Source organism: Oryza sativa, chromosome 3, assembly GCF_034140825.1.
Source record: "Oryza sativa Japonica Group chromosome 3, ASM3414082v1".
In the NCBI taxonomy this organism is placed as follows: Eukaryota; Viridiplantae; Streptophyta; class Magnoliopsida; order Poales; family Poaceae; genus Oryza; species Oryza sativa.
This window is the reverse complement of record NC_089037.1, coordinates 7,467,325-7,489,037: the sequence shown is the minus strand read 5'-3', so window position 1 is coordinate 7,489,037 and position 21,713 is coordinate 7,467,325. Positions and strand designations below refer to the sequence as shown.

Genomic DNA, 21,713 nt, shown 5'->3' with positions numbered 1-21,713 from the left:
GCTGTGGTCGGTCGATCCGAGCGTGACGACCCGGTTGACCTCCACGGCTCATCCACCGCGCGCAGCGCTCAGCCTCTCGGTCAGGACCGCGCGACACCATCCAGAATTTTGACCTCTCCTCCCAACCTCGAGCACGCGCTATGCATCTGCACGTGAAACCGTGATATTTCACGCCGCGGCGCGCCGCACTATGCTCCTCGACCTCGACGGCTGGCTAAGCCGCGTTCACCGATCTGCTCTCCTCGGCCGGCGCGGCGCTAGTGTGTGCAGCGTACTCCTCGACAGTTGTGGTGGTGGATTGGGTGGATAAGCTCATACGCACGTACGCAACGTGAAACACGACCCCGGGGGGGGGGGGGGGGGGGGGGGAGTGTTGCCGGCCTGGACGTCCCTCTCGGCACACGCGGCGGCTCTCCCCGGGAAATTATTCTAATCCCTCGAGGGGATGTTCCCTCGTTTGCTCAAAAACCATCTAAACAGTTATGAAAAACTTGATAACATTCATACAACACACACATATATATATGTAGGTAAATTAACTGGTGCTACATGGAGTATGGGCTCCAAGATTCAAATTGAGTATATACCCAATTTGAATGAGTATGAATTTTTTTTTGTAAATGTTTAGATATGAACATTAACTTCTTTACTAACAAGTTCAAACAAGTTTGAACTAAGTTTAAACTTTTTTTTTGTTAGATTTTGGTTCTAGATATATAACATCCAAACATATAATTCATTAGGTATGTAATAATGAATTGTGAAATAAAGTTGAGTTTGAGTTGTTTTGTTGTTAGGTATTTGTATGAATCAATTTCATATACCTAGGTATATACTCACAATTTGAAAATTTTTAAAAATTTGAGAGAATTTGTGTGTTTTATACCTTGGCCCGGGCACCATGGAGTCCCATATGGGTCTCATATATATATATATATATATATATATATATATATATATATATATATATATATATATATATATATATATATATATATAACTCCATAAAATCTTAAGTCCAAACTCAACTCACACGTCGACATATAAAAAAGACAAATTCAGCATATGAATAATATCGTACTGTTTATATTTAAATTTGCCTTTTTTTTTCTCGATGTGTAGATCAAATTTGAATATAAATTTTGGTGGACTAGTAGGTATCATTATACTTTACATTGCCAATTTTTTATAGAAATTTTCATAGCTATTTATATTAAATTTGAAAAAAAAAATTATGTACGAGGGATGTCCCTTCAAGAGATTAGAATCCACTCCCGGCTCTCCCCACCGCGCCGCCCGCGCTCCAGCCAGCCGAACCGCGGAGCGGAGTCTGGTCGACCGCGAGTAGACCGCCCGTCGCCATTCTCCCACGACGCGGTCGCCGGTGGCCGTTTGGGCCGCGTCTCGGATCTGAGTCAGAATGGGCCTAATGGAGAGATGGGCTGTACGGAGATGGACGTTCGACTCGGTCTAGTTAGACTGGGCCGCAGGTCAATAAAACCTTTTGCCTAGTTGTAGTCCGGTATTCGTCCGAAGAAAAAGAGGTAAATTGCAGTATTGCACCAAGACTACTAGAGTAATAATAACGTAATTACAGATCAAGGTTGGGATTTTGTAATTACGTCCAAGGTTGAAAATCCCAACCATATTCCCGTGAGGCGTTGCTACCGGAATTCTTCCAATTTTACTTGCTGCATTCAATGTTTTAATACAAAAAAAAAACTTATGTGCACTCAAGGTTTTAATAAAAAAAACTTATGTGCACTCAAGGTGTATGATAAAGTAGATTTACATGAGTAGAACAGAAGGCCACAGCTCTTTTTATCAACAACTCAACAACAATTCCAAAATAAACAGCTCTAACTTGTCGTCTCAGAGAGCTGAACCCAACCAAAAGAACAAGCGCCCGCAGGCCCAGCCCGTTTAGCCCACAAGAAAAAGCAAAAGACAAAACTAGAAAAAAAAAAGAGAAAAAAAAGAGGAAGAGTGAAGAAAAGAAAAGTTCATCTCCTCCTCTCCTTATCCCTTCCCTTCACCAAAACCCCCCCGACACCGAGCCCCTCCTCCTCGACCTCGCCGCAAATCCTCCGCCGCTCCTCCGCCGCTAGGGCATAACCGCCCGCCTCTCGCCGGCATCCGCATCTCCCGGTAAGCATTCCGTCCGAGTCTCCACGTGGTCCTCGCGGCCGCCGCCCTGCGCCCTGTCCAAATTGGGTCGGGGTTTCTGATTTGATTGGTTGGTCCATGTGTTAGGGGAAGGGAAGGGAAGGGAAGGGAAGGAAGGAAGGTGAGGGCGGATATGTCGGCGGCGCCGATACCCCGCGAGTGGGTGGGGCTGCAGCAGTTTCCGGCGGCTACCCAGACCAAGCTGCACGAGCTCCTCGGCAAGCTCAAGGAGGAGGTATTACACGCCTATGCAAACGCTTCTTTTATGGACTGGTTAATGGATTGGCGATGATTATATATATCCCGCTCTTGTTTTACGTTGTTAGTAACTGGTGGTAATTGTGTGTTTTGTTACTCCGTCTGTGATGTGATTGTATGTTTTACTGCTTTGTTTGTGATGAAGAATGTGAGCACATTGACAATTCTGGTGATGGGGAAGGGCGGGGTGGGGAAGTCATCCACCGTCAACTCCATCGTTGGCGAGAGGGTCGCTACTGTCAGCGCCTTCCAGGTAATGCTTCTTCCAGGTCTGATTTCTATTGAGCCCATAACCGAAGTTGCGTACTTATGGGTGTGTTGATGAATGTTTTCCTGTACAGTCCGAGGGTCTCAGGCCGATGATGTGTTCTCGCACCAGGGCAGGCTTCACCTTGAACATTATTGACACTCCTGGGCTCATTGAAGGTGGATACATCAATGAGCAGGCTGTTGAGATCATAAAAAGGTACCAATCTTGAGTTATAGCGATACTTGTCTTTAATCAATACAGTTGCTTGCATGTACCACAACATCTTGTTTAGGATTTGAGATGGTACTATAACCATACTAAGGTTGCCATTTTGACCTAGGGTCAAGGGCGGATCGATCTGTAGTATATTTTCTTGGAATTAGGAGCTTTTATGTACTGAAATCGGCATCATATTTATGGGCGACACATCTCAGAAACATTGTTTTAGTTTGTGTTTCCACTTTGCCATCCTGTGGTGTAAGAACGAGACAGGAGGTGATTTTATATTATTCTTGATTTTACAAACAGAATCTAGGGTGCTGTCTGAAGAGTCTTGATCCAATATTCATGTTAAACTGTTTTTTTGTGCACTATACTCACATTACTCTGAAGATAACCTGTTGGCTTTGTAATTTTGTTATTTTTTTAATATTTGTATGATTTTCTGGATATTCCAGTTTCTGTAAGGCTCCCATCAGATGGCCTAATAAGCCAAAGAAAAAGCCAAAATTTGAATTTTCAAGCTTAATTTTGAGATTGATTTTGAGATATTTTCAACGTAGTTTCTTTTTCAACATTGGCTTTTAAGTCACAAAGAACACATTTATAAAAGTTTTACCCACAAATTCATTTTTATTTCCTAATAAGCCGTTTTGGCTTATTAGGAAATAAGCCAAACGATGGGGACCTAAGGGTATAATAGTCTCTAGGAGCAAACCCTGATGGTTGATTGGTTAACTACTGTTGACTGCACATCAATGCAAAAGGGAAATGGATGACTAGTAATGGAGGCGAAAAATAGAAGTGCAACTCACAATGTTAGAGAGAGTGAATCAGGTTGCAAGGAGTGACAAAAGGAAAATTCTCTTAATTATTAACAATAACTATTATGAATCAACACAACTTTTCTTTAGGTTGCTGCTCATAAATTTGACCTTCGCGAAGTTTTCATTATGCTGTCTTCAAAAGTTCTATTCCTATACAAGTCATATGTGTTATCTACTGTATCGCAGGTTTCTTCTGGGCAAGACTATTGATGTCCTCCTTTATGTGGATCGATTGGATGCATACAGAATGGACACGTTGGATGATCAAGTTATTAGAGCTGTCACCAATTCATTTGGAAAGGCCATTTGGCGAAGAACATTGGTTGTATTAACACATGCTCAGCTCTCACCACCTGATGGACTTGACTATAACGATTTCTTTACAAAAAGATCTGAGTCACTTTTGCGATACATTCGTGCTGGTGCAGGAGTCAGCAAACGAGAACTTGGGGTAATGTATACCTCACTTGTCTTTTATATGGGTATTATCGGCATATCAAGATTTTTTTTTTTTTTTTGCAATTTATCTGCAGCTTCCTCTGTCTAAACTAATATTTTTTCTTCATGTGTATTATTTGACATGCTCTTTCAGAACAATTATTCATTTTCTGTCCTGTGTTGTTGCTGTTTCTTTGCTGATCTGGAATAATAGAACACATAGTAATCTGTCATTTCCCTTCTCCTTGGGTCTATTTATTTTGCTGTGTAACTAACACACTCTCTTCAGTTCATCTGTAGGTTATGTATTTATGTGTTAATATTATTCTATGAATCAAATTATCTTTTGAAGTCACTGATTTTGCATGCTAACCGACGTCCAATGTTTTTTTACCTTGAAATTTAGTATTCATGTTATGAACCTGAACCTCCGCTTGTTTTGGTTACTTATAGTGTCTCAGTCAATGATACTCCCTCATGGGTCTACTGTTGCTTCAACCTTCTGGGTTCTTGAGTGGCTAGCTTTAAATTGTACACTTTCTTATGTTTCCAACTTGTCTGTTTGCAAAATGCTACAACAATATGGCTGTTTGGGTGCTAAGTTTCTGGGGAAACGTGGTACTTTCCAGTTTGCACTCTCCAACACGAGATATGCATATGTCACATTGCATATGGCAAGTATACAAAATTACAGATGGAGTTGAACTCTGCAGAAAAAAGAAAATTCTCATCACTAGCTAAATGTGCATCAGTCTTAGGTTACACAAACATCTTTTTCTCCAACCTGCCTTTTTGCTTTCTGGCATGCTCTCAGCTAAATGTATATGGTGCATCACTCTTAGGTTACACAAACATCTTTTTCTCCAACCTGCCTTTTTGCTTTCTGGCATGCTCTTTCATTGCAAATGGTTGCAGAATTAACCTGAACTTTTTATTTCTCTGTGTACTACAGAATCTGTTTGGAAATATATTATTTCCTCAGGTGTCACAAACAGTTGTGCTTTTAAAATCTATAGTCCTTTTTCTATACTAATGTTAATTGTAATAACATTCTGCTCCTTTTAGGATTTTCCCTTGCCAATTGCATTGGTGGAGAACAGTGGAAGGTGCAAAACTAATGAGAATGGAGAGAAGGTTTGACTATCTCATCATCATGTTTGGCTTGTATTTGAACATGTCTAGCTTCTAGGTAATTGAGGATGCCATACAACTGTATCACAGGTTCTCCCTGATGGAACTCCATGGATTCCGAACTTGATGAAAGAGATTACTACTGTTGTCTCAAACGGGAGCAAATCCATTCATGTTGATCAAAAGCTAATAGATGGTCCAAATCCCAACAATCGCTGGAAGATGTTCATACCGCTCATCCTTATGGTGGAGGTTAGCTCCTTTAAAACAAAACAGTTCTAAATCTAAGCACAGCATTTTCATCTTTTGCCTCAACATAATGCCTCACTTATGTTTACCATGCTCTTCTCCAGTACTTTTTGGTTGTAAAAGGCATCCGAAGGGCCATTCATGCTGACATATCAAACGGGAAGCTAGATGACTGGGAACAGCGTTACAGAGACTTGGTTGGAAGCAAGGACCCGGTAGACCAGAAAGGTTCATCATCCGGCAACCGCAAGGCTTGAGCTGAAGAATGATACCGCATGCATCGTGACCCATTCAATTCTCTGTGCTTTTCTTTTTGCGCTCTATTCCAGTGATCTATTTGGGAAGCTTTATAGAGTTATCTGGGACAATTTGAGCAAATTTGCTCTTGTTTTTAGTTGCTAAAAAAACTGTACTGAATTTTTTTGTGCTGTCGCAATTTTGCAAATGTTGTTGATCGAAACTTCAGTTATTTGAGTTCCTTGTGATGTTCCATAGTGGCCGCCTGACCATCTGGCACCTATGTATTGTTGTGGGCTTATAGCAACATGGCAGATCCAACTTCGAAGCAGAGGTGGGCTTCCATTGCATGCTCTACAACGAGGTGTTTCCAAACTTCCAATGGAGGTTGGCTCAGGCAAGTTAGCCCGTGCAGGTACTGGACTACTGGTTAATGCTGAGTGGTATCACAATATAAGCAAGCAAAATTGACTGTAATCACAATATACGCAAGCAAAAATTAGGAGTTCACTTCAAGAAACACAGTGATCGCCAACAAATCTAGTCAGGTACTCGGGGTCGTATGGGCAACTATGTGCTTTATATTGCTATCAATATCGATTTTAAAACTGTATTTCGGCATAAAGAATGGCCAAAGAACTAGCTTCAAATTGAAACCATAAAGCATTGCAAGATGTTAGCTAAAGCTTACAAAATGATTCAAAAGTCAAGTGGGTTCATCCTACCTGATCCAAATACCCAAAATGATAATATGCAAATATAGGGGCATACTCCAGATCAGGAAAGAAATACTTTCCCGAAACCCAAGTCTTTCTAATGCAATATTACAAGTATCAGCATAAGCAAAGGCCTACTGCGGTGGCTTTTGTATTTGATATGAGTTACAAAAGTCTTGGTATGGCTTGAAATCGTTTTGCCATGCTAAAAATTGCTTCTTCAAGCATTTATATACTTTTTCCTCAGCAGGCTGTATGTCTATAGCTGGAGACTCAAATTTCATCCTCACTGGGCTGAAATCAAACAAATTGGATGCAGCTTGCTCAGGTCCAGAATGAGGAATTCCAGCTCTTCCACAAACAAATGTCATAAAGTTTTCATCCATAGGTGGTGCTGTAGGAGCATGCAAACATGAAGGGTCATCTAGCTTCTGTGTTTGTTTATCCTTCTTTCTAGCAGCCTCATCAAGAGTGGGCCTATCAGTCTGAGGCTCATAAACAAAATATGGTTTATCATCTTTCACCTCTTGTGAAGCAGACCATCCATTACAGTTATCTGTATTAGCAATTGATATTTCAGGAACAAAGGCTTCAATAACTTCTCTGCACCGATGGCTTACTGAGCTGGAATCTTCCCGAGAAGGGCTGTCTATACCCTTGTTGCTATCTTCCATCGCGAGCAGAACAGGTATGGGGAGTACTGGACCAACAAGAGAATTTCCAGATTTTGCTTTGCTCGTCAGATTCCAACTAATGCTTGAAGATTTTGCCAACAGGTAAGGCCGAAGTTTATTACTATTTGGGAAACATGCAGGAACTTCCAGATATTCATATATGCGCTTTTTATTGGTGCTTGCAAGCATGTCCTTGTATTTGGAGAAGGCAACAAGAAGGATATCTGAAGATAGTCTGCTCAATATGCTTTGACATGCAATTTCGAAAATGTTCATGGGCGCACTAGCATTGCATAGGAAATCTGAAACTGACTGAGAACAAGACGCAGAGTTATCCTTTGCAAATACTGATACATCTTCACTAATAATAATATGGCGGGAACGTTTGTTGACATCAGAATCATGATTCTCCAATGAGCTGCGCAGATTGCCCTTCAGAAATTTAGATAGGTAATGCAACTTCAGAAACTCATATCTTTCAGAAAAATTTTCTCCGTGAGTGTCAAGAGAAATGGATGAGCTAGAACCCACAGACTTATGTTGTGATTCATCACAAATGGCATCATCATGTAAATCTCCAGAGGCACGGAACCTTTGCATCTCTAACTTCCCCGATGATGTTAAACGGATCAAAGCAAAGCCAGTGAATGATGACTCCAACATTGTGTTCGGAAGCACGTGGTAACCAATGATGTAGTTCCTAATTAGTTGAGATGCAGAGCCATGTCCTGGAACGACCCCCTTGAACACCTCTTCCATAAGTCCAATGCTGCAGCTGCAGTGCTGACCTATCAAAGAAATCCGTGATGGAAGATCCCAAGCATATAGGGGAGCATTTTCTGTAGCGTCTTGCTCCTTAGGGCCACAAAAGAATAGATTAAATTCAGTGCTCCATAGTGAACCAACCAGAATGGCAAAGCCTGAATTTGATGCCCACTCATGCTCCTTAGAAGGCCTCAGTTCAGATAATCGAAACATAGCAATATGATTTGGGTTATCAAGCCCATGCTGCCAAGCCAACACGGGTATCAAAGGCCGTCTGATATCAAAGACCATCAGGTGACGCTCTGTCACCACCGATATAAGAAAATCATCAAACGGAGCCTTGCAGAATGCAAGGTAACATTGAGTCTTGACAAAAGGATCAGTTTCAAACAACCCTTCCATCCCAACTCTTGCTAAAACCTTGTATTCACCATGATCCCCAAATCTCATATCAACCAAAAGGATGGCCGCCGTGCTCGCAACGATCACTGTCCACGGTTGCGCCCCGTACTCGCAGCTTAGCCAGTCCCCCAGGTCATCCTTGCTGCCAAAACCAACCTTCATCTTGCCTCCACGCCGTGTATCCAGATCGAACCAGCACAGCTGCCCATTTTCCAGCAGCACTACACACTCCGACTGCAAATGCTTGCTCCAGCACGCGTGCACAACAGCAGCGTCGAACGCCTGCTTGGCCGCGGGCACGAGCGCGGGGGAGCCAGAACCCCGCGACTCAACCTTGAACCAATTCACCGAGTACAACGTCGCAGCAAGAAGAAACCCCTCGATAGAGCTGTCGCGTGACCGCGACGGCCACGAGGACCAGGACGCCGTGGTGGCAAGCTGCTGGATGCGGTGCCTGGGGTGCATGAACCCATCGCTCTGCACGGAGTGGGAGAGCGGCGTGGTGGGGTCGGCGACGGGGTCGAGGGTAACGTAGGAGACCTGCTCCGCGTTCTCGCCGGAAGGGAAGAAGACGACGAGGGACCGCGAGGAGGAGGGGGCGCGGAGGACGGCGAGCAGGTTGGAGGGCGCCGGGAAGGGCGGGGACGGCGCGGTGAGCAGCGCCCCCGAGAGGGGGTCGAGGTCGGCGAAGGGGAGGAAGGAGGTGGAGCGGACGAAGTGGCGGAGGAGGTGGCGGAGGCCGCGCCGGGAGGGGTGCGGCGGCTGGAAGGGGGAAGGGAGGGCGAGGAGCGTGGCGTGCGGCGGGAGCGGGGAGAAGAGGAGGGGCCCGTATGATGCGGCGGCGGCGGAGGACGTGGCGAGGGACGGCGGCGCGAAGACGGAGGAGACGGGGAAGAGGAAGCGCCAGTCGTCCGAGAGGTTCATTGCCGGCGGCGCCGGCGGACACGGCCGCGCGCGCGCAGCGCTTCGAAGGGATGCAGGCGAGTGAGTCCGGGAGGTCTTCTGTGGGGAGTTGGGGAGGAAGCGGCGGCGACGGCGGCGCGGGAGGAAGATGGGGAAGGTTTTGGGCGGTGCCTCGGTCGATCGCCGCCAACTCTACAATATCGTTAATAAATAAAAAAAAAAAAGTAAAGTCCATCACCGGTCCCTAAGCTTGTACCGTTGTGTCATCCTGGTCCCTAAACTCGCAAATCAACCGTTCAGTTCCTCAAACTTATTCGATTATGTTATTCTGGTCCCTAAACTTGCAAATCACTCGTTTAGGTCCTACAATTTGTTCAGTTGTCTCATCCCGGTCCCTAAACAGGACGGTCTAAAAACTTTATATCGAAAAATAATTCAAAACTTTTTCATGTGAACTCTAGTGAAGATAAACTTTATATCAAAATTGTAGCCCTCGACGTGACCTACAACTTTGTAGTTGAAAAGTTTTTGAATTAAAACTGTTTAGGGTCCCAAAATATTGTTGCATGTTTATAGATTTTGAAATTTTAATTTTAATATTACATTTTGGGACAAAAAATGACTTAAAATAAAAAAAATTCAACTACAAAGTTGTAGATCGCGTCGAGGGCTACAAGTTTGATATAAAGTTTGTCTTCATTAGAGTTCACATGAAAAAGTTATGAATTATTTTTAAATATAAAGTCTTTAGACCGTCCTATTTGATCTAGATGATATTCAAATCCAAGTTAAGGACCGGGGTAACACAACTGAATAAGTTGGTGGACCTAAACGACCGATCTGCAAGTTTAGGGACCCGGATGACACAATCGAACAAGTTTGAGGACCTGAACGGTCGATTTGCGAGTTTAGAGACCGGGATAACACAGCGGTACAAGTTTAGGGACCAGTGATCACTGGACTTTACTCAAAAAAAAAAAACTCTACAATAGCGATGAAAAGTTGAAAATGGTTAGAAAAATCACGAGATTTCGTGAACCGGTTCGAAAATTGATCCTGAGGGGATTTTCGAATGGTTTTCCATAAATTTGAATTCGAAAAGGAAAATTCGAATGAAATTTGATTGAAATATGTAAAAAAAAATTAGTTCAGTTTTCTTGTGAAATATGTAAAAAATTAGTTCAGTTTTTTTGTTGCGGTTGAATTTCGATGTAGTGATACTTGTGAACCCTCACGCTAATGAAAAGTTTGTGGTTTTAAGACGCCAGAAACAATTTTGGTTTGTACACGACACTTTATATGTAATGTTTTTATCTTTGTACTATAAAAAGTGCCCGTGCGTTGCAACGAAAAAAACTAATGTTATGATAATAATTATGGATATTTTATAGTTTCATGGGAATTATATGGGATACTCCTAGACATAAACAATGAATTAAATCTATACCTAATTCTGATTCTATATCATGAAAAATGAATAATTACATTATTTGTTGACTCCATTTAGCTAGAAATAATTTTTTTGACCCCCTTCGCAAGCGACAACGGCAGGGCCCTTCCCCACCGTGAGCGGCGGCGGTGGCGGCGCCCTCCCCAATGCAAGCGACGGCGGCGGCGGCGGCGCCCTCTCTTAACATGAGCGGCAGCAGTGCCCTCCCTCAACATGAGCGGCGGCGGTGGCGGCGCCATCTCCCACTGTGTGCGACGGCGGTGGCACGTCCTCTCGCGGCTTTCATAGGTGGCACAGGCAGCGTCGGCAGCTTCCCATAGGCGGATCTGGTGGCCACGGCGGTGTCGGCACCCTCTCCCACTGTGTGCGATGGCGGCGGCACGTCCTCCCGTGGCTTTCATGGGTGGATCAGGCGGCGTCGGCGGCTTCCACGGGTAGATCAGGCGATGACGAAGATTAAGATAAGATTTGTGTGTTTTTTATTATTTTTTCTGTTCCTTTCTCTTTCTTTGGATTGTCTGATTGGATTTTGTATCTATATTTGAATTTGTGTTTTATCCATCTTACGTGATGTATTACTCGCGCGTGTGGGAACGGAGGCCATCGTTCGACTGGACTCATTGACGAAAAATTGATGTGAAGAATGGAAAGTTACAGATTTTTTAAGTAGTTATAAGATATATTGGTTCAATTCCAGTGTTGATAGGTTAATTAGTCACGGTTCATTAGTAGAGTCATTAGCGTCTAGATTACCAAAAGTAATTAGTGTTTTCTTGATTAGCCTTTTCCTTAGTATGTTTCGAGTCCGAACCAAGTTAGAGGGAAAAATTGCTAAACATCTCCCGCGTGATTTTTTTTCTTGGCATTTGACGTTTTTTTAGCCACATGATCTTTGCGCCAAGATTTGTGCAGCAATTGCCGTGGATGAGGTCGACAGGGAGTTAAGGTGTGTTATTCTTGTCGTGTGAATAAAATACGTGAAGTATGTAATTTTCATATGTCTAATTAAGAAATATCTCTATGTTAATTTACATGTCAAATTAAGTACTAATCGATACAACAAATTTAACATATCTTAAACATCTAAATAAAAATTGATTTCTTTAACCATTGAAAAATTAAGACATTTGAAACTAAAATAAAAAATAAAAAAAATAAAATTACAGCCCTATATAACTAAAATTGCATTTGTAAATTTAATTGATTTGACATATAAGTGCACTGTAATTTTTGATAAAAATAATGTGTAAGTAAATATGTACTTATTATTTTCTTTAAAATATAAAATTATATTTTAAAATTACAGTCCTATATAACTAAAATTACATTTGTAAATTTAGTTGATTTGACATGTAAGTGTACTGTAATTTTGATAAAAATAATGTGTAAGTTAATATGTATTTGTTATTTTTCTTTTGTAGTCCGTTGGATATAAATAAAGGGTAAAAAAAATTGGGTGATTTTTTTTATTAGAAATCACCCGACAAATAGATACATGCTGGTAAAAGAAATACTTTGAATTCCACGTATAATTGCAGACCATCTGTTATATGGTCTCTGTATAACCTGCATACGTAGCAAATGGTGGGCCGTGCAACTGGCTTCGTGGGCTGTGTCTTGGGCCATGATCGTTGCTGCCACAAACCGATCCAATTAATTTTACAAAATGGCTTTGTTAGTTTTACTCGGAAATCCTGATCCGACTACGAAGCGTTTGAAAATGGGGAATCGGATGAACCTGATGAATGATGAAGGGGGGCGACGGACGAAATCAGTGGCAAAAACATCTTAAATTTTTATAATACTAAAAAAAATACCGGTGCGTTGCAACGGGTAAATACATTTTTTATGATACAACAACAACTATTAAGAGCTAAGTCATTGGAATCACTATACACTATAATTAAAAAATTAATGAATTTTTTTCTTGGTTTTAAACCGAAAGCACAATATTTTTTCTTTGTTAGTCCTAACCCAGTCCACTAAAACCTTTGTTAGTCCTAATCCAGTCCGCTACCTCCCTCCATTCGCCCCGCCTTTCTTCGGTCGTCAAGCTCCAAAAGGTAATCCCGGGCTTGTACAATGCCAAATTCAGTTGAATTATTCTCGATCTCCCAAAATTAAATTGGTTGAGGATTTTTTGATCCACCAAATCTCCTTTTTTCCTTGTTTTTCCCCAAAATCGAAGCGAATCAAAGCTTGTTGACCTGCCATGATCAACGACTTTTAAATAGGGATTAAATTCAGTAAATTAAAGTCCAGGATATGGAAAATGATGATGGAGGAATGTGAAATCGATTTTTGCAATCAGTTAGAGTAGAAAACATACGGGAGGTAGATCGAACGTGGCAGTGGCGCTAGGGTTCGGCCCAGACCAGACGAGATCGAAAAAAGACAAAAAAAAACCGGACTTACTGCGTGCGAAGAAAAAAAACCATTTCGCGTGCAAAAAAAGCAAAAAAAATAAACCGCTCAGACCAAGGAAAGCGGAAGCTTGGCGGCTCAGGCGGGGCACGCTAAGCGCGTGCGGATCGGATCAGAGATCAGGAAAAAGACAAAAAAAAAAAAGAAAAAGAAAAAAAAGGGACTTCCCGCATACGCGGAGAAAAAACCTTTTCGCGTGAAAATAAAGGGTGACAAAAAAATAAACTGCACTGACCAAGAAAACCGCACGATTGGCGGCTGAGGCGGGGCGTGCTATGCGCATGCAAATAAGAGCAGAGAACGGAAAAAAAAGACAAAAAAAAAAGGACTTACCCTGCGCGGGAAAAATCCCGTTCCGCGTGAAGAAAAAACGGCGACAAAAATAATAACCGGACGAACCAAACTAAAACCGGATACTCTTTTTTTTTATTCGATCATCATAGGCAAAAACCGAGGTAGGTAAAGTAGACTTATTCCTTCCCCTTAAGTTGACAGCCCATATTATCAGTTTGGCCAGCTTTCTACAGCCCAATTAGATTTGCACACATAAAGGAATTTTTTTTTATTTTTAATTTTTTTTATTAAAAGTTTTACAAAAATAATTTTCCATTTTGAAAATTGACGGAAGTAGTCGCCTACCGCCCTCTGGGAGGGCGATTTTTAAAAATCGCCATCCCAGAGGGCGGCGAAAATGACGTGGCAGACGGCCGTTCGCTCTCGGGCGACGGCCGTCAACGAAATTTGCAAGCGGCCCCCTTGCCGCCCTCTGCTAGGGCGATTTTGTACTGTGCGGGGGGCCGCCTGCAAATGGGCGGCGAGGGGGCATGGAATTTTGCAGGCGGCCCCCTTGCCGCCCTGGGGGAGGGCGATTTTTTCCTCCCCCTATAAAGCCCAGTCCCCCCTCTCTGAAATTTCATTATATTCACTAAAAATCCAAAAAAAAACGAAAGAGAGAGAGGGGAGGGCAGCAGAAGGGGAGCGGCGAAGCCCTGCTGGTTCGCTCACTTCATCACATGTTTGCTCCCATACATCTTTTGCATTTGTACTAATATGTTATGTTTGAGTATATATGTTGCGTTTTTGTTTTAGTTCCATATATTTTAGCATATCTGTAGCACACAGCACATATGTGTAGATCCAGAGCATAGAATATAATAGTATGAATTGAGACATAGACAATAGTGTTAATTGTAAGATATAGTTTAGTTTGATCTAGAGAATGTAACCTACTTTTAGAATTTTGGAGAACAATATTGTAGAGAATGTAACTTAGGGCGTAGTACAGAAATGCGAGGTTAACGCAGTTATTGTTTTCATCAGGCACAATGTCAAATAAGGTCACATTTCAGATAGTTCACGGTGAAGGAAATATTAGATTTGGTCCAGATGGTGTTGATCTGTCAGATTTTGTAATGACATCTAAGGGCATCGATAGGCCTGCGGAGAGAACATTACAGTCAATTTATAGTTGGTTGTTGAGAGGATTTAGAATAGACCAAGAAGTCTACACAATGTCAGTATCAGTTGTAGTGAGTCGTGCAACAGAAGGTTATTTTTGGGAACTAATGCCGATGGACATCACTGCTGCTTGGAGACGGTATGTGGAAATGGCTTTTGAACGGTCATGGCCCCTCGTTATATTTGTGTCGGTACAAGAGAAAGATATAAATGTTTCAATGCAAACCGAAGATGTAGAGGGTCCTATCAATGCAGGGGATGTTGTTGGACCATCAATGCAAAATGAGAAAAATCAACCAAGGGAGGAGCAGGCCATGGGCATGGCGGATGAGGGGGAGAGAGTCGGTATAATTGTTGATGAAATGGAGAGGGAAGATTCGGATAATGAGGAAGCAGACGACGACGCATCATCCGATGAGGAAGGTGATGTAATGGCCACTGATTGGGCAAATGAGGACTTCTCTGGACTTGTTATATCAGAGGGTGATCATGTACCCTGGGAGTATAAGGAGAACGAGGTAATTGACGGTGCAAGGTATGCTCATAAGGATGAGATGAAGGAGGCAGTGAAGCATTGGGCAGTTTCCTTGCAGAGAGAGTTTAGGGTGGTCAAGTCAACAAATTATGTGTATGAAGTGAGGTGCATGAAGGAAGATTGTCCGTGGCGTGTCCATGCATATAAGGGTAAATGTAATGATTATTGGAAAGTTAGCATTGTGACCGAGCACAAGTGCTACTTACAAGGGGTGGAGAAGTATCATCGAAACATCACTTCAGCTTTTGTGGCAAGTGAGATGTACAGCAGCGTTGTTGGTAACATTGGCTTTGAACCAAAATCAATTATTAGGCACATCGAGAACAAATTCAAGTACACCATAAGCTATGCAAAGGCCTGGAGAGCCAAACAAAAGATTATTGAGATGAGGTATGGCACATTTGAAGCTTCTTATGATAATTTGCCTCGTTTGTTAGCCACCATTGCCCAGAGGAATAATAATACTTACTATGACCTACATACATTTACATCGGTTGATGATCGAACAAAGAGTGTGCTGCAAAGAGCCTTTTTCTCATTGGATGCTTGCATCAATGCTTTTGTGCATTGTCGACCTGTTCTATGCATAGATGGAACTTTTATGACAGGTAAATACCGAGGTCAGATATTGACAGCAATTGGGTGTGATGGGAACAACCAGGTTCTACCTATGGCTTTTGCATTTGTAGAGAGTGAGAACACTGAAAGCTGGTACTGGTTCCTAGAGAGAGTGCACATTACAGTGGTGCGTATGAGGCCCAACGTTTGCCTTATACATGATCGTCATGCGGGTATGTTGCGGGCTATTGACTACCTGCAGAACGGTTGGGATGAGAAGGGACTTCCAGCTAAGTGGCCTGATGTTCGGAGTCGGTGGTGCATGCGTCACATGGGTGCAAATTTCTACAAGCAATTCAAGAACAAGCATCTTATGGAGCTCTTTAAGAGGCTCTGTGCAGAGAACCAAGAGAAGAAATTTAATGAGTTGTGGGACAAGTTGGATGAGTTGACAACGAAGCAAACAGATGAGCAATCTCGCAGACCACAAGTTGAAGGTGACGAGCCTCCCATACCTCTTGGTGCATTACATGATGACCCACCAACAATGAGAAGGAGGTCAGGGTCGTCCATCAAAAATTTCACTCAGTGGATTGAGAATGAGCCTAAGGAGAAGTGGTCTCTATTGTTCGACACCGATGGATCTCGGTATGGCATAATGACAACCAATTTGGCAGAGGTGTACAACTGGGTAATGCGAGGAGTTCGGGTACTTCCATTGGTTGCTATTGTTGAATTCATCCTTCACGGCACGCAAGCGTACTTTAGGGATCGATACAAGAAAATTGGTCCGTCCATGGCCGATAACAACATAGTGTTTGGCAACATAGTGACAAAGTACATGGAAGATAAAATCAAAAAGGCACGGAGACATAGAGTTGTTGCTCAAGGCACACAAGTGCATCGGTATGAAATAATGTGTGTTGATAGGAGCAGGCGTGGTATCTATCGCAAGCAAGCCGTGCAGGAATGTGTCTTGAAGGCGGATGGTGGATGTACATGCAGTTGTATGAAGCCGAAGCTTCATCACCTTCCTTGCTCACACGTTCTTGCTGCTGCCGGTGATTGTGGCATATCTCCCAATGTGTACGTCTCAAATTATTTCAGGAAAGAAGCAATCTTTCATACATGGAGTGAGGAGATATATGGGTTCGGGATCTCAGGATCTTACACAACGCTGAGTGCCCAAGTTTTTTACATTCCAGATCCATCTAAGTTAAGGGTGAAAAAGGGTCGACGCCAAACTAGACGCATCAGAAATGATATGGATGAGTCAGAAGCAGGTGGGAGGACTTTACGCTGCAGCAAGTGTGATCTGCGTGGCCATACTTACAAGAAATGCCCGAAGAATGCAGAAGTTCCAAGCGGCGCAGATGCTAGTCCATCTGGACAGGCAAGTGATGGTAGGCGACCACCTGGTGAAGGAACAACAAGCAGGCGCGCAAGGCCAAGGCGTCGTCGCGCAGCAGGCGATTCCATGGTGTAACAATGCTATCGATTTAGGAAATAAAATGCTGTTGTGATGTGATGAGTGTTCGGACTAAATACTTCTATCGTGTAATTTCAATTGAATGTTGTTGTAATGAGTACCTCCGACTATTGTTGTACTAGTAGTATTGCGAACTATTCGGTGTTGTATCATAATGTTACCGTGATGAGTGTTCGGACTAAGTACTCATATCGTGTAACTGCAGTTATTGTTGTAATCAGAAATATTCCGTATGGTGACACTTTTGTTTGTTTGTACTCTTGTTTAATATGTGTTAGTAATTCGCTTATGAACATTTATTAGTTATGTTGAACTAATTATTTATATGTTTCTGATCAATCTATTTGATGCAGGCATGACGTACGACACACCGGCGCTGTTGAACCGTGGGATTGACAGGAACCACCGCTCGTTCCTGTCAGCAGTCGAGGGTGCACAGCTCGGCACCTTCCGTCCACGCACGTCGCGCGAGTGGTTGCGTGTCGACCCCCGTCACGTTCCTTGGTACGCGTATGTTCACATTTCAACTCAACTTTGCTTTGTGTTGTACTTATGTTTGAAGTTTGCTCTATACAGGTTGCGTGCGGCAGGCCTTCTACCACTTTGTAGGCTTGTTGAGGCGGCGGCGGACGACCGTGACCCAGCGAAGCGGTGGGATGCAGACCGGTCACTCCTTGCCGCTCTGGTAGACCGCTGGAGACCTGAGACGCACATGTTCCACCTTCCCTGTGGGGAGATGGCTCCGACACTGCAGGACGTGTCGTACCTGCTCGGGCTACCGCTGGCGGGAGCACCAGTTGGTCCCGTGGACGGTGTTTTTGGGTGGAAGGAGGATATCACTGCGCGCTTCGAGCAGGTGATGCGCCTTCCACACCTAGGACCGGCCAACACCCTTCCTCCGTACTCTACAGTCGGGCCTAGCAAGGCTTGGTTGCTCCAGTTCACTGTAAGTAAATAAGTTGTTATTATCATACATGCTTATTTGCGATCAACAGAGTGTTTTGTACTAACATTTCATTCTTAATTGTAGGCGGACCTTCTGCACCCTGACGCTGATGATAACTCGGTCCGACGCTCCCTTGAGGCGTACCTGTTGTGGTTGTTCGGGTGGGTGATGTTCACTAGCACCCACGGGCACGCTGTGGACTTCCGGCTGGTCCACTACGCACGGTCCATCGCGGATGCTCAGCCACAGGACGTGCCGCAGTGGAGCTGGGGTTCTGCCGTGCTAGCAGCCACGTACCGTGCCCTCTGTGAGGCGTGCACGAAGACTGACGCGGGAGCGATCATCGCTGGCTGCCCTATGTTGCTTCAGCTTTGGGCAGCCGAGAGGTTTGCCATAGGTCGACCAGTGGTGGACAGCGCACCCTACGGGGTTGGTCGCAGCGCGCAGTGGCCAGAGGACGGTCCCACGATGGGGACTTACTGGTGTCGACGTGGGGTTAGTGCAACTTCGCTGCGTTATAAGTTTATCAGTCGTCTTCTTTTTTTTCTTCACATAACATGTCTAATTCCGATCATGTTTATTGCAGCGTCGTTACGCTCACGTCCAGGTGAGACGAGGTTACCCGGACTTCGTGTTCGAGTTTGACCGTCTCCAGCCGAGCGACGTCATCTGGGAGCCGTACACAGAAGAGGCCGTCGCTGCGAGAGCACCGCTAGGACTTTCGTCGTTGTGCACACGCGACCAGGCTTACTGGCTCACCATCCTGCCGATGGTGTTCGACATTTTCGTTGAGCCTCACTGCCCGCAGCGTGTGATGAGACAGTTCGGACTTAGGCAGGTGTTTCCGGGCAACGTGCAGCCGACCGTCCTCCCTGCCGACCACTCGTGAGTTCGGATTGTTCATTTCTAAATTTTTATGATAATTACTTCATCGAGCCATATAATTTACCTCTCTTCACAGGTTGACTCGACGGGGACAGCTAGCAGGCGCACTTTGGGCTCCACGTGTACAGCAGTACGTTGACGACTGGGTGTTAGCTACAGAGGAGGTGATCAACGAGCTCTTCCCACACACGGAGGAGAACTACTGTGACTACCTTCGCTGGTACCTTCCTCGCACTCGTGCGCGTGTGACCTTCACTCCAGACGCCCCAGAGCCGCACGTTGCCGCTGTGACGGACGCGTATCCCACGCACCGTGACTGAGACTACTTCGTGGGGGTACGTCGAATTTGTATTAGTTCTTACAATTATTTCATTTATCTTGCATAATATAGGACAACTACTGAATTTTTTATTTCCATCTTGCATAGGCTGATGCCGCACGGGATATCAGTGCCGATATCACCGCAGTCCAAGTGAGGTTGAACAGAGGTTTGCACTTGACTGACGTTGAGCAGAGGGTGACCTTCGACCGGATGCAGGAGAAGATGCGTGCGGTCATGCGCGTCTTCTCCTGTCGCAGCGCCGTGGACGTCGTACCTCCAGCTGGTCCGGTACAACCACGGCCTCGCGCGCCTACCGTCGGAGCAGGACCTCGACCTACGGTACCTGTTTCGCACGGTACTGCTCAGCCCAGAGGTTTCTTAAGTTTTGTTTCTGTTTTTGTACGAAAACATCACCCCGTCGTAACTTGATGTTCCATCCTCGCAGGACCTCGTTTGCCTTCGAGCGCCCCTAGCTTCGGAGCAGTGCGACCTACAGCACCGGTTTCGCACGGTACAGTTCAGCCCAGAGATTAGTTCATTTTTGTTTCAGCTTTTGCACGAATATGTCACCATGTTTTAACGGCACGTTTCCTCATCGCAGGACCTCGTCTGCCTTCGAGCGCGTTCGCAGGCACGACCGGCGCTTCCGCGAGCTCCGCAGGGGCGTTCGCCACCTCTTCGGGCGCGTTCGCCAGCTCTTCCTCTCACGGAGCGTCGATCCCTCGCCCACACGGTACTTAATTTTTATTAATACTATTAAATACCTGTATGAAACTGATGGTCCTTGTCCAGCAGGATTTGCAGCCGGGATCTTCGGTACTGGGGCCTCTTCGTCTCACGCCGGTAGGACTGGTCCTACTAGCCAGTTCTACGACGACGACTTGCACGGTGCACACCACCACGACGTACTAGGCTCCTCTCAGCTTGGAGGAGCTCCAGAGGCGCACACTCAGGAGCAGCCAGAGGTCACACCTGTACAGGCAGGACGGGTTGGCCGTGCCGTACCCCCAGACCGACTCACGTACTCCCAGGGGCACATTAGGGCGCAGGGTAGGAGGGACAGGGGTAAGAGGCCTCGTCAGTAGTGTTCTACCTCTTCAGTTCTTATGTGACCGTTTCTTTTGGCTTACAAACTTGTAAAGCAGTACTACTTTTGCTATTACTACTGCAGTACTACTTGTGTTTGTCTCGTCTACATAGTTCTTTTCATTCATATGGTGCTAGAACAACTTATGCTCACGACAACACACTTTCGGCGCTTCACGGTAGTGTCAGATCCAGTAGCGCGCACAGTCCACAACAGCACACATGAAAAGCAGCAGCTCGAGTTGTCACTATCAACTTTCGGCGCTGCCTGTTGACATAAAGTGAATCACGCCCACGCGTGATCGTCTTGTCACATCTAATGAATAATGTATCTCATTGAGTTCACATATATTGCAGTGAAAATGACGCTATATAATTGACAATCTGAAGGCAACCTCTTCATATCTTCTTTCCCACTAGCACACAACACACGAAAATGGAAGCGCCATTCCTTGAGCGTCTCAACTGGCGAAGCGATCCTTTTGCTGGTTGGTTTCCACCATGGTGTGACCGTCCTTTGTGCGATTGTGGGGATGGATGCATACTCAAGTCTTCCCTCATGATACAAACTCGGGGCAGGAGATTCTTCCAATGCGCGAACTTTGATCAGGTATGCTTCATCTATTCGAAGTTCAAATGGATAAAAAAACTAACTTCTTCGTACACAATTGTAACATCTTACGCAGACATATCGTCCAATGTGCAACTTCATCGAGTGGGTAGACATGGAGAACCCACAAAACGACGGAACCCGTGCTTACCCACGTAGTGAAACAAGATCGGACTACCTAAGGCGGAAGGATGAGCATGAACGTCGAATTGCTGCTGAGGCTTTAGAATGGCACGTAAATCCCCTAGGACTCCCCACGTGGCGTGAGCGTCCGGAGTGTCGTTGTGGTGACCGCTGTCAGGTCATAAGGTCCGTAAGGCACCGAACTCGAGGACAAAGGTGTTTCGTGTGTCCAAACATTGTCGACGATGATTTCGTGGTAATTACAACTATTCTTTTCATCACTCCTCAGTACTATCATTAACTCAACTATCCCAAAATGGATGTACATAGGAGGATGTAAGGAAATGTCAATTCGTACAATGGATTGACACAGTCAGAGTTACTTCAAGTGGCGGGCCGATAACGCAACCTGAACCGACCATACAGTTCATTCATGCTTGGATGGAGTACGAACGTCGGGTGGAAATTGCAAGCTTAGACTGGAGGAACAATCCATTAGGGTTACCTAAATGGTCCGAGCGTCCAAAGTGTGGGTGCAGAGATCGCTGGCAGGTGGCTACATCCTTTGCTGAACAAACATTTCGAAGGAGAT

The 21,713-nt window shown here is 44.5% G+C and overlaps 2 protein-coding genes and 1 long non-coding RNA gene across 3 annotated transcripts; 2 read left to right on the top strand and 1 right to left on the bottom strand.

Annotated features, from left to right (window-relative positions):
* Window positions 1–1,988: 1,988 nt before the first annotated feature.
* On the top strand, window positions 1,989–6,028 carry LOC4332203 (translocase of chloroplast 34, chloroplastic). The gene is made up of 8 exons (XM_015776347.3): window positions 1,989–2,148; window positions 2,254–2,401; window positions 2,570–2,677; window positions 2,766–2,890; window positions 3,907–4,171; window positions 5,224–5,292; window positions 5,380–5,541; window positions 5,643–6,028. The coding sequence occupies exons 2-8, from the start codon at window positions 2,300–2,302 to the stop codon at window positions 5,793–5,795; spliced, it is 984 nt and encodes a 327-aa protein (XP_015631833.1). The 5' UTR covers window positions 1,989–2,148; window positions 2,254–2,299; the 3' UTR covers window positions 5,796–6,028.
* Window positions 6,029–6,403: 375 nt separating this feature from the next.
* Window positions 6,404–9,417, bottom strand: LOC4332202 (uncharacterized). The gene has a single exon (XM_015776346.3). The coding sequence runs from the start codon at window positions 9,254–9,256 to the stop codon at window positions 6,626–6,628; it is 2,631 nt and encodes an 876-aa protein (XP_015631832.1). The 5' UTR covers window positions 9,257–9,417; the 3' UTR covers window positions 6,404–6,625.
* A 9,957-nt stretch (window positions 9,418–19,374) lies between these two features.
* LOC136355851 (uncharacterized) lies at window positions 19,375–20,304 on the top strand. Its single transcript, XR_010740376.1, has 3 exons — window positions 19,375–19,813; window positions 19,904–20,035; window positions 20,098–20,304. It is a non-coding gene; the product is annotated as an uncharacterized lncRNA (long non-coding RNA).
* Window positions 20,305–21,713: the final 1,409 nt, after the last annotated feature.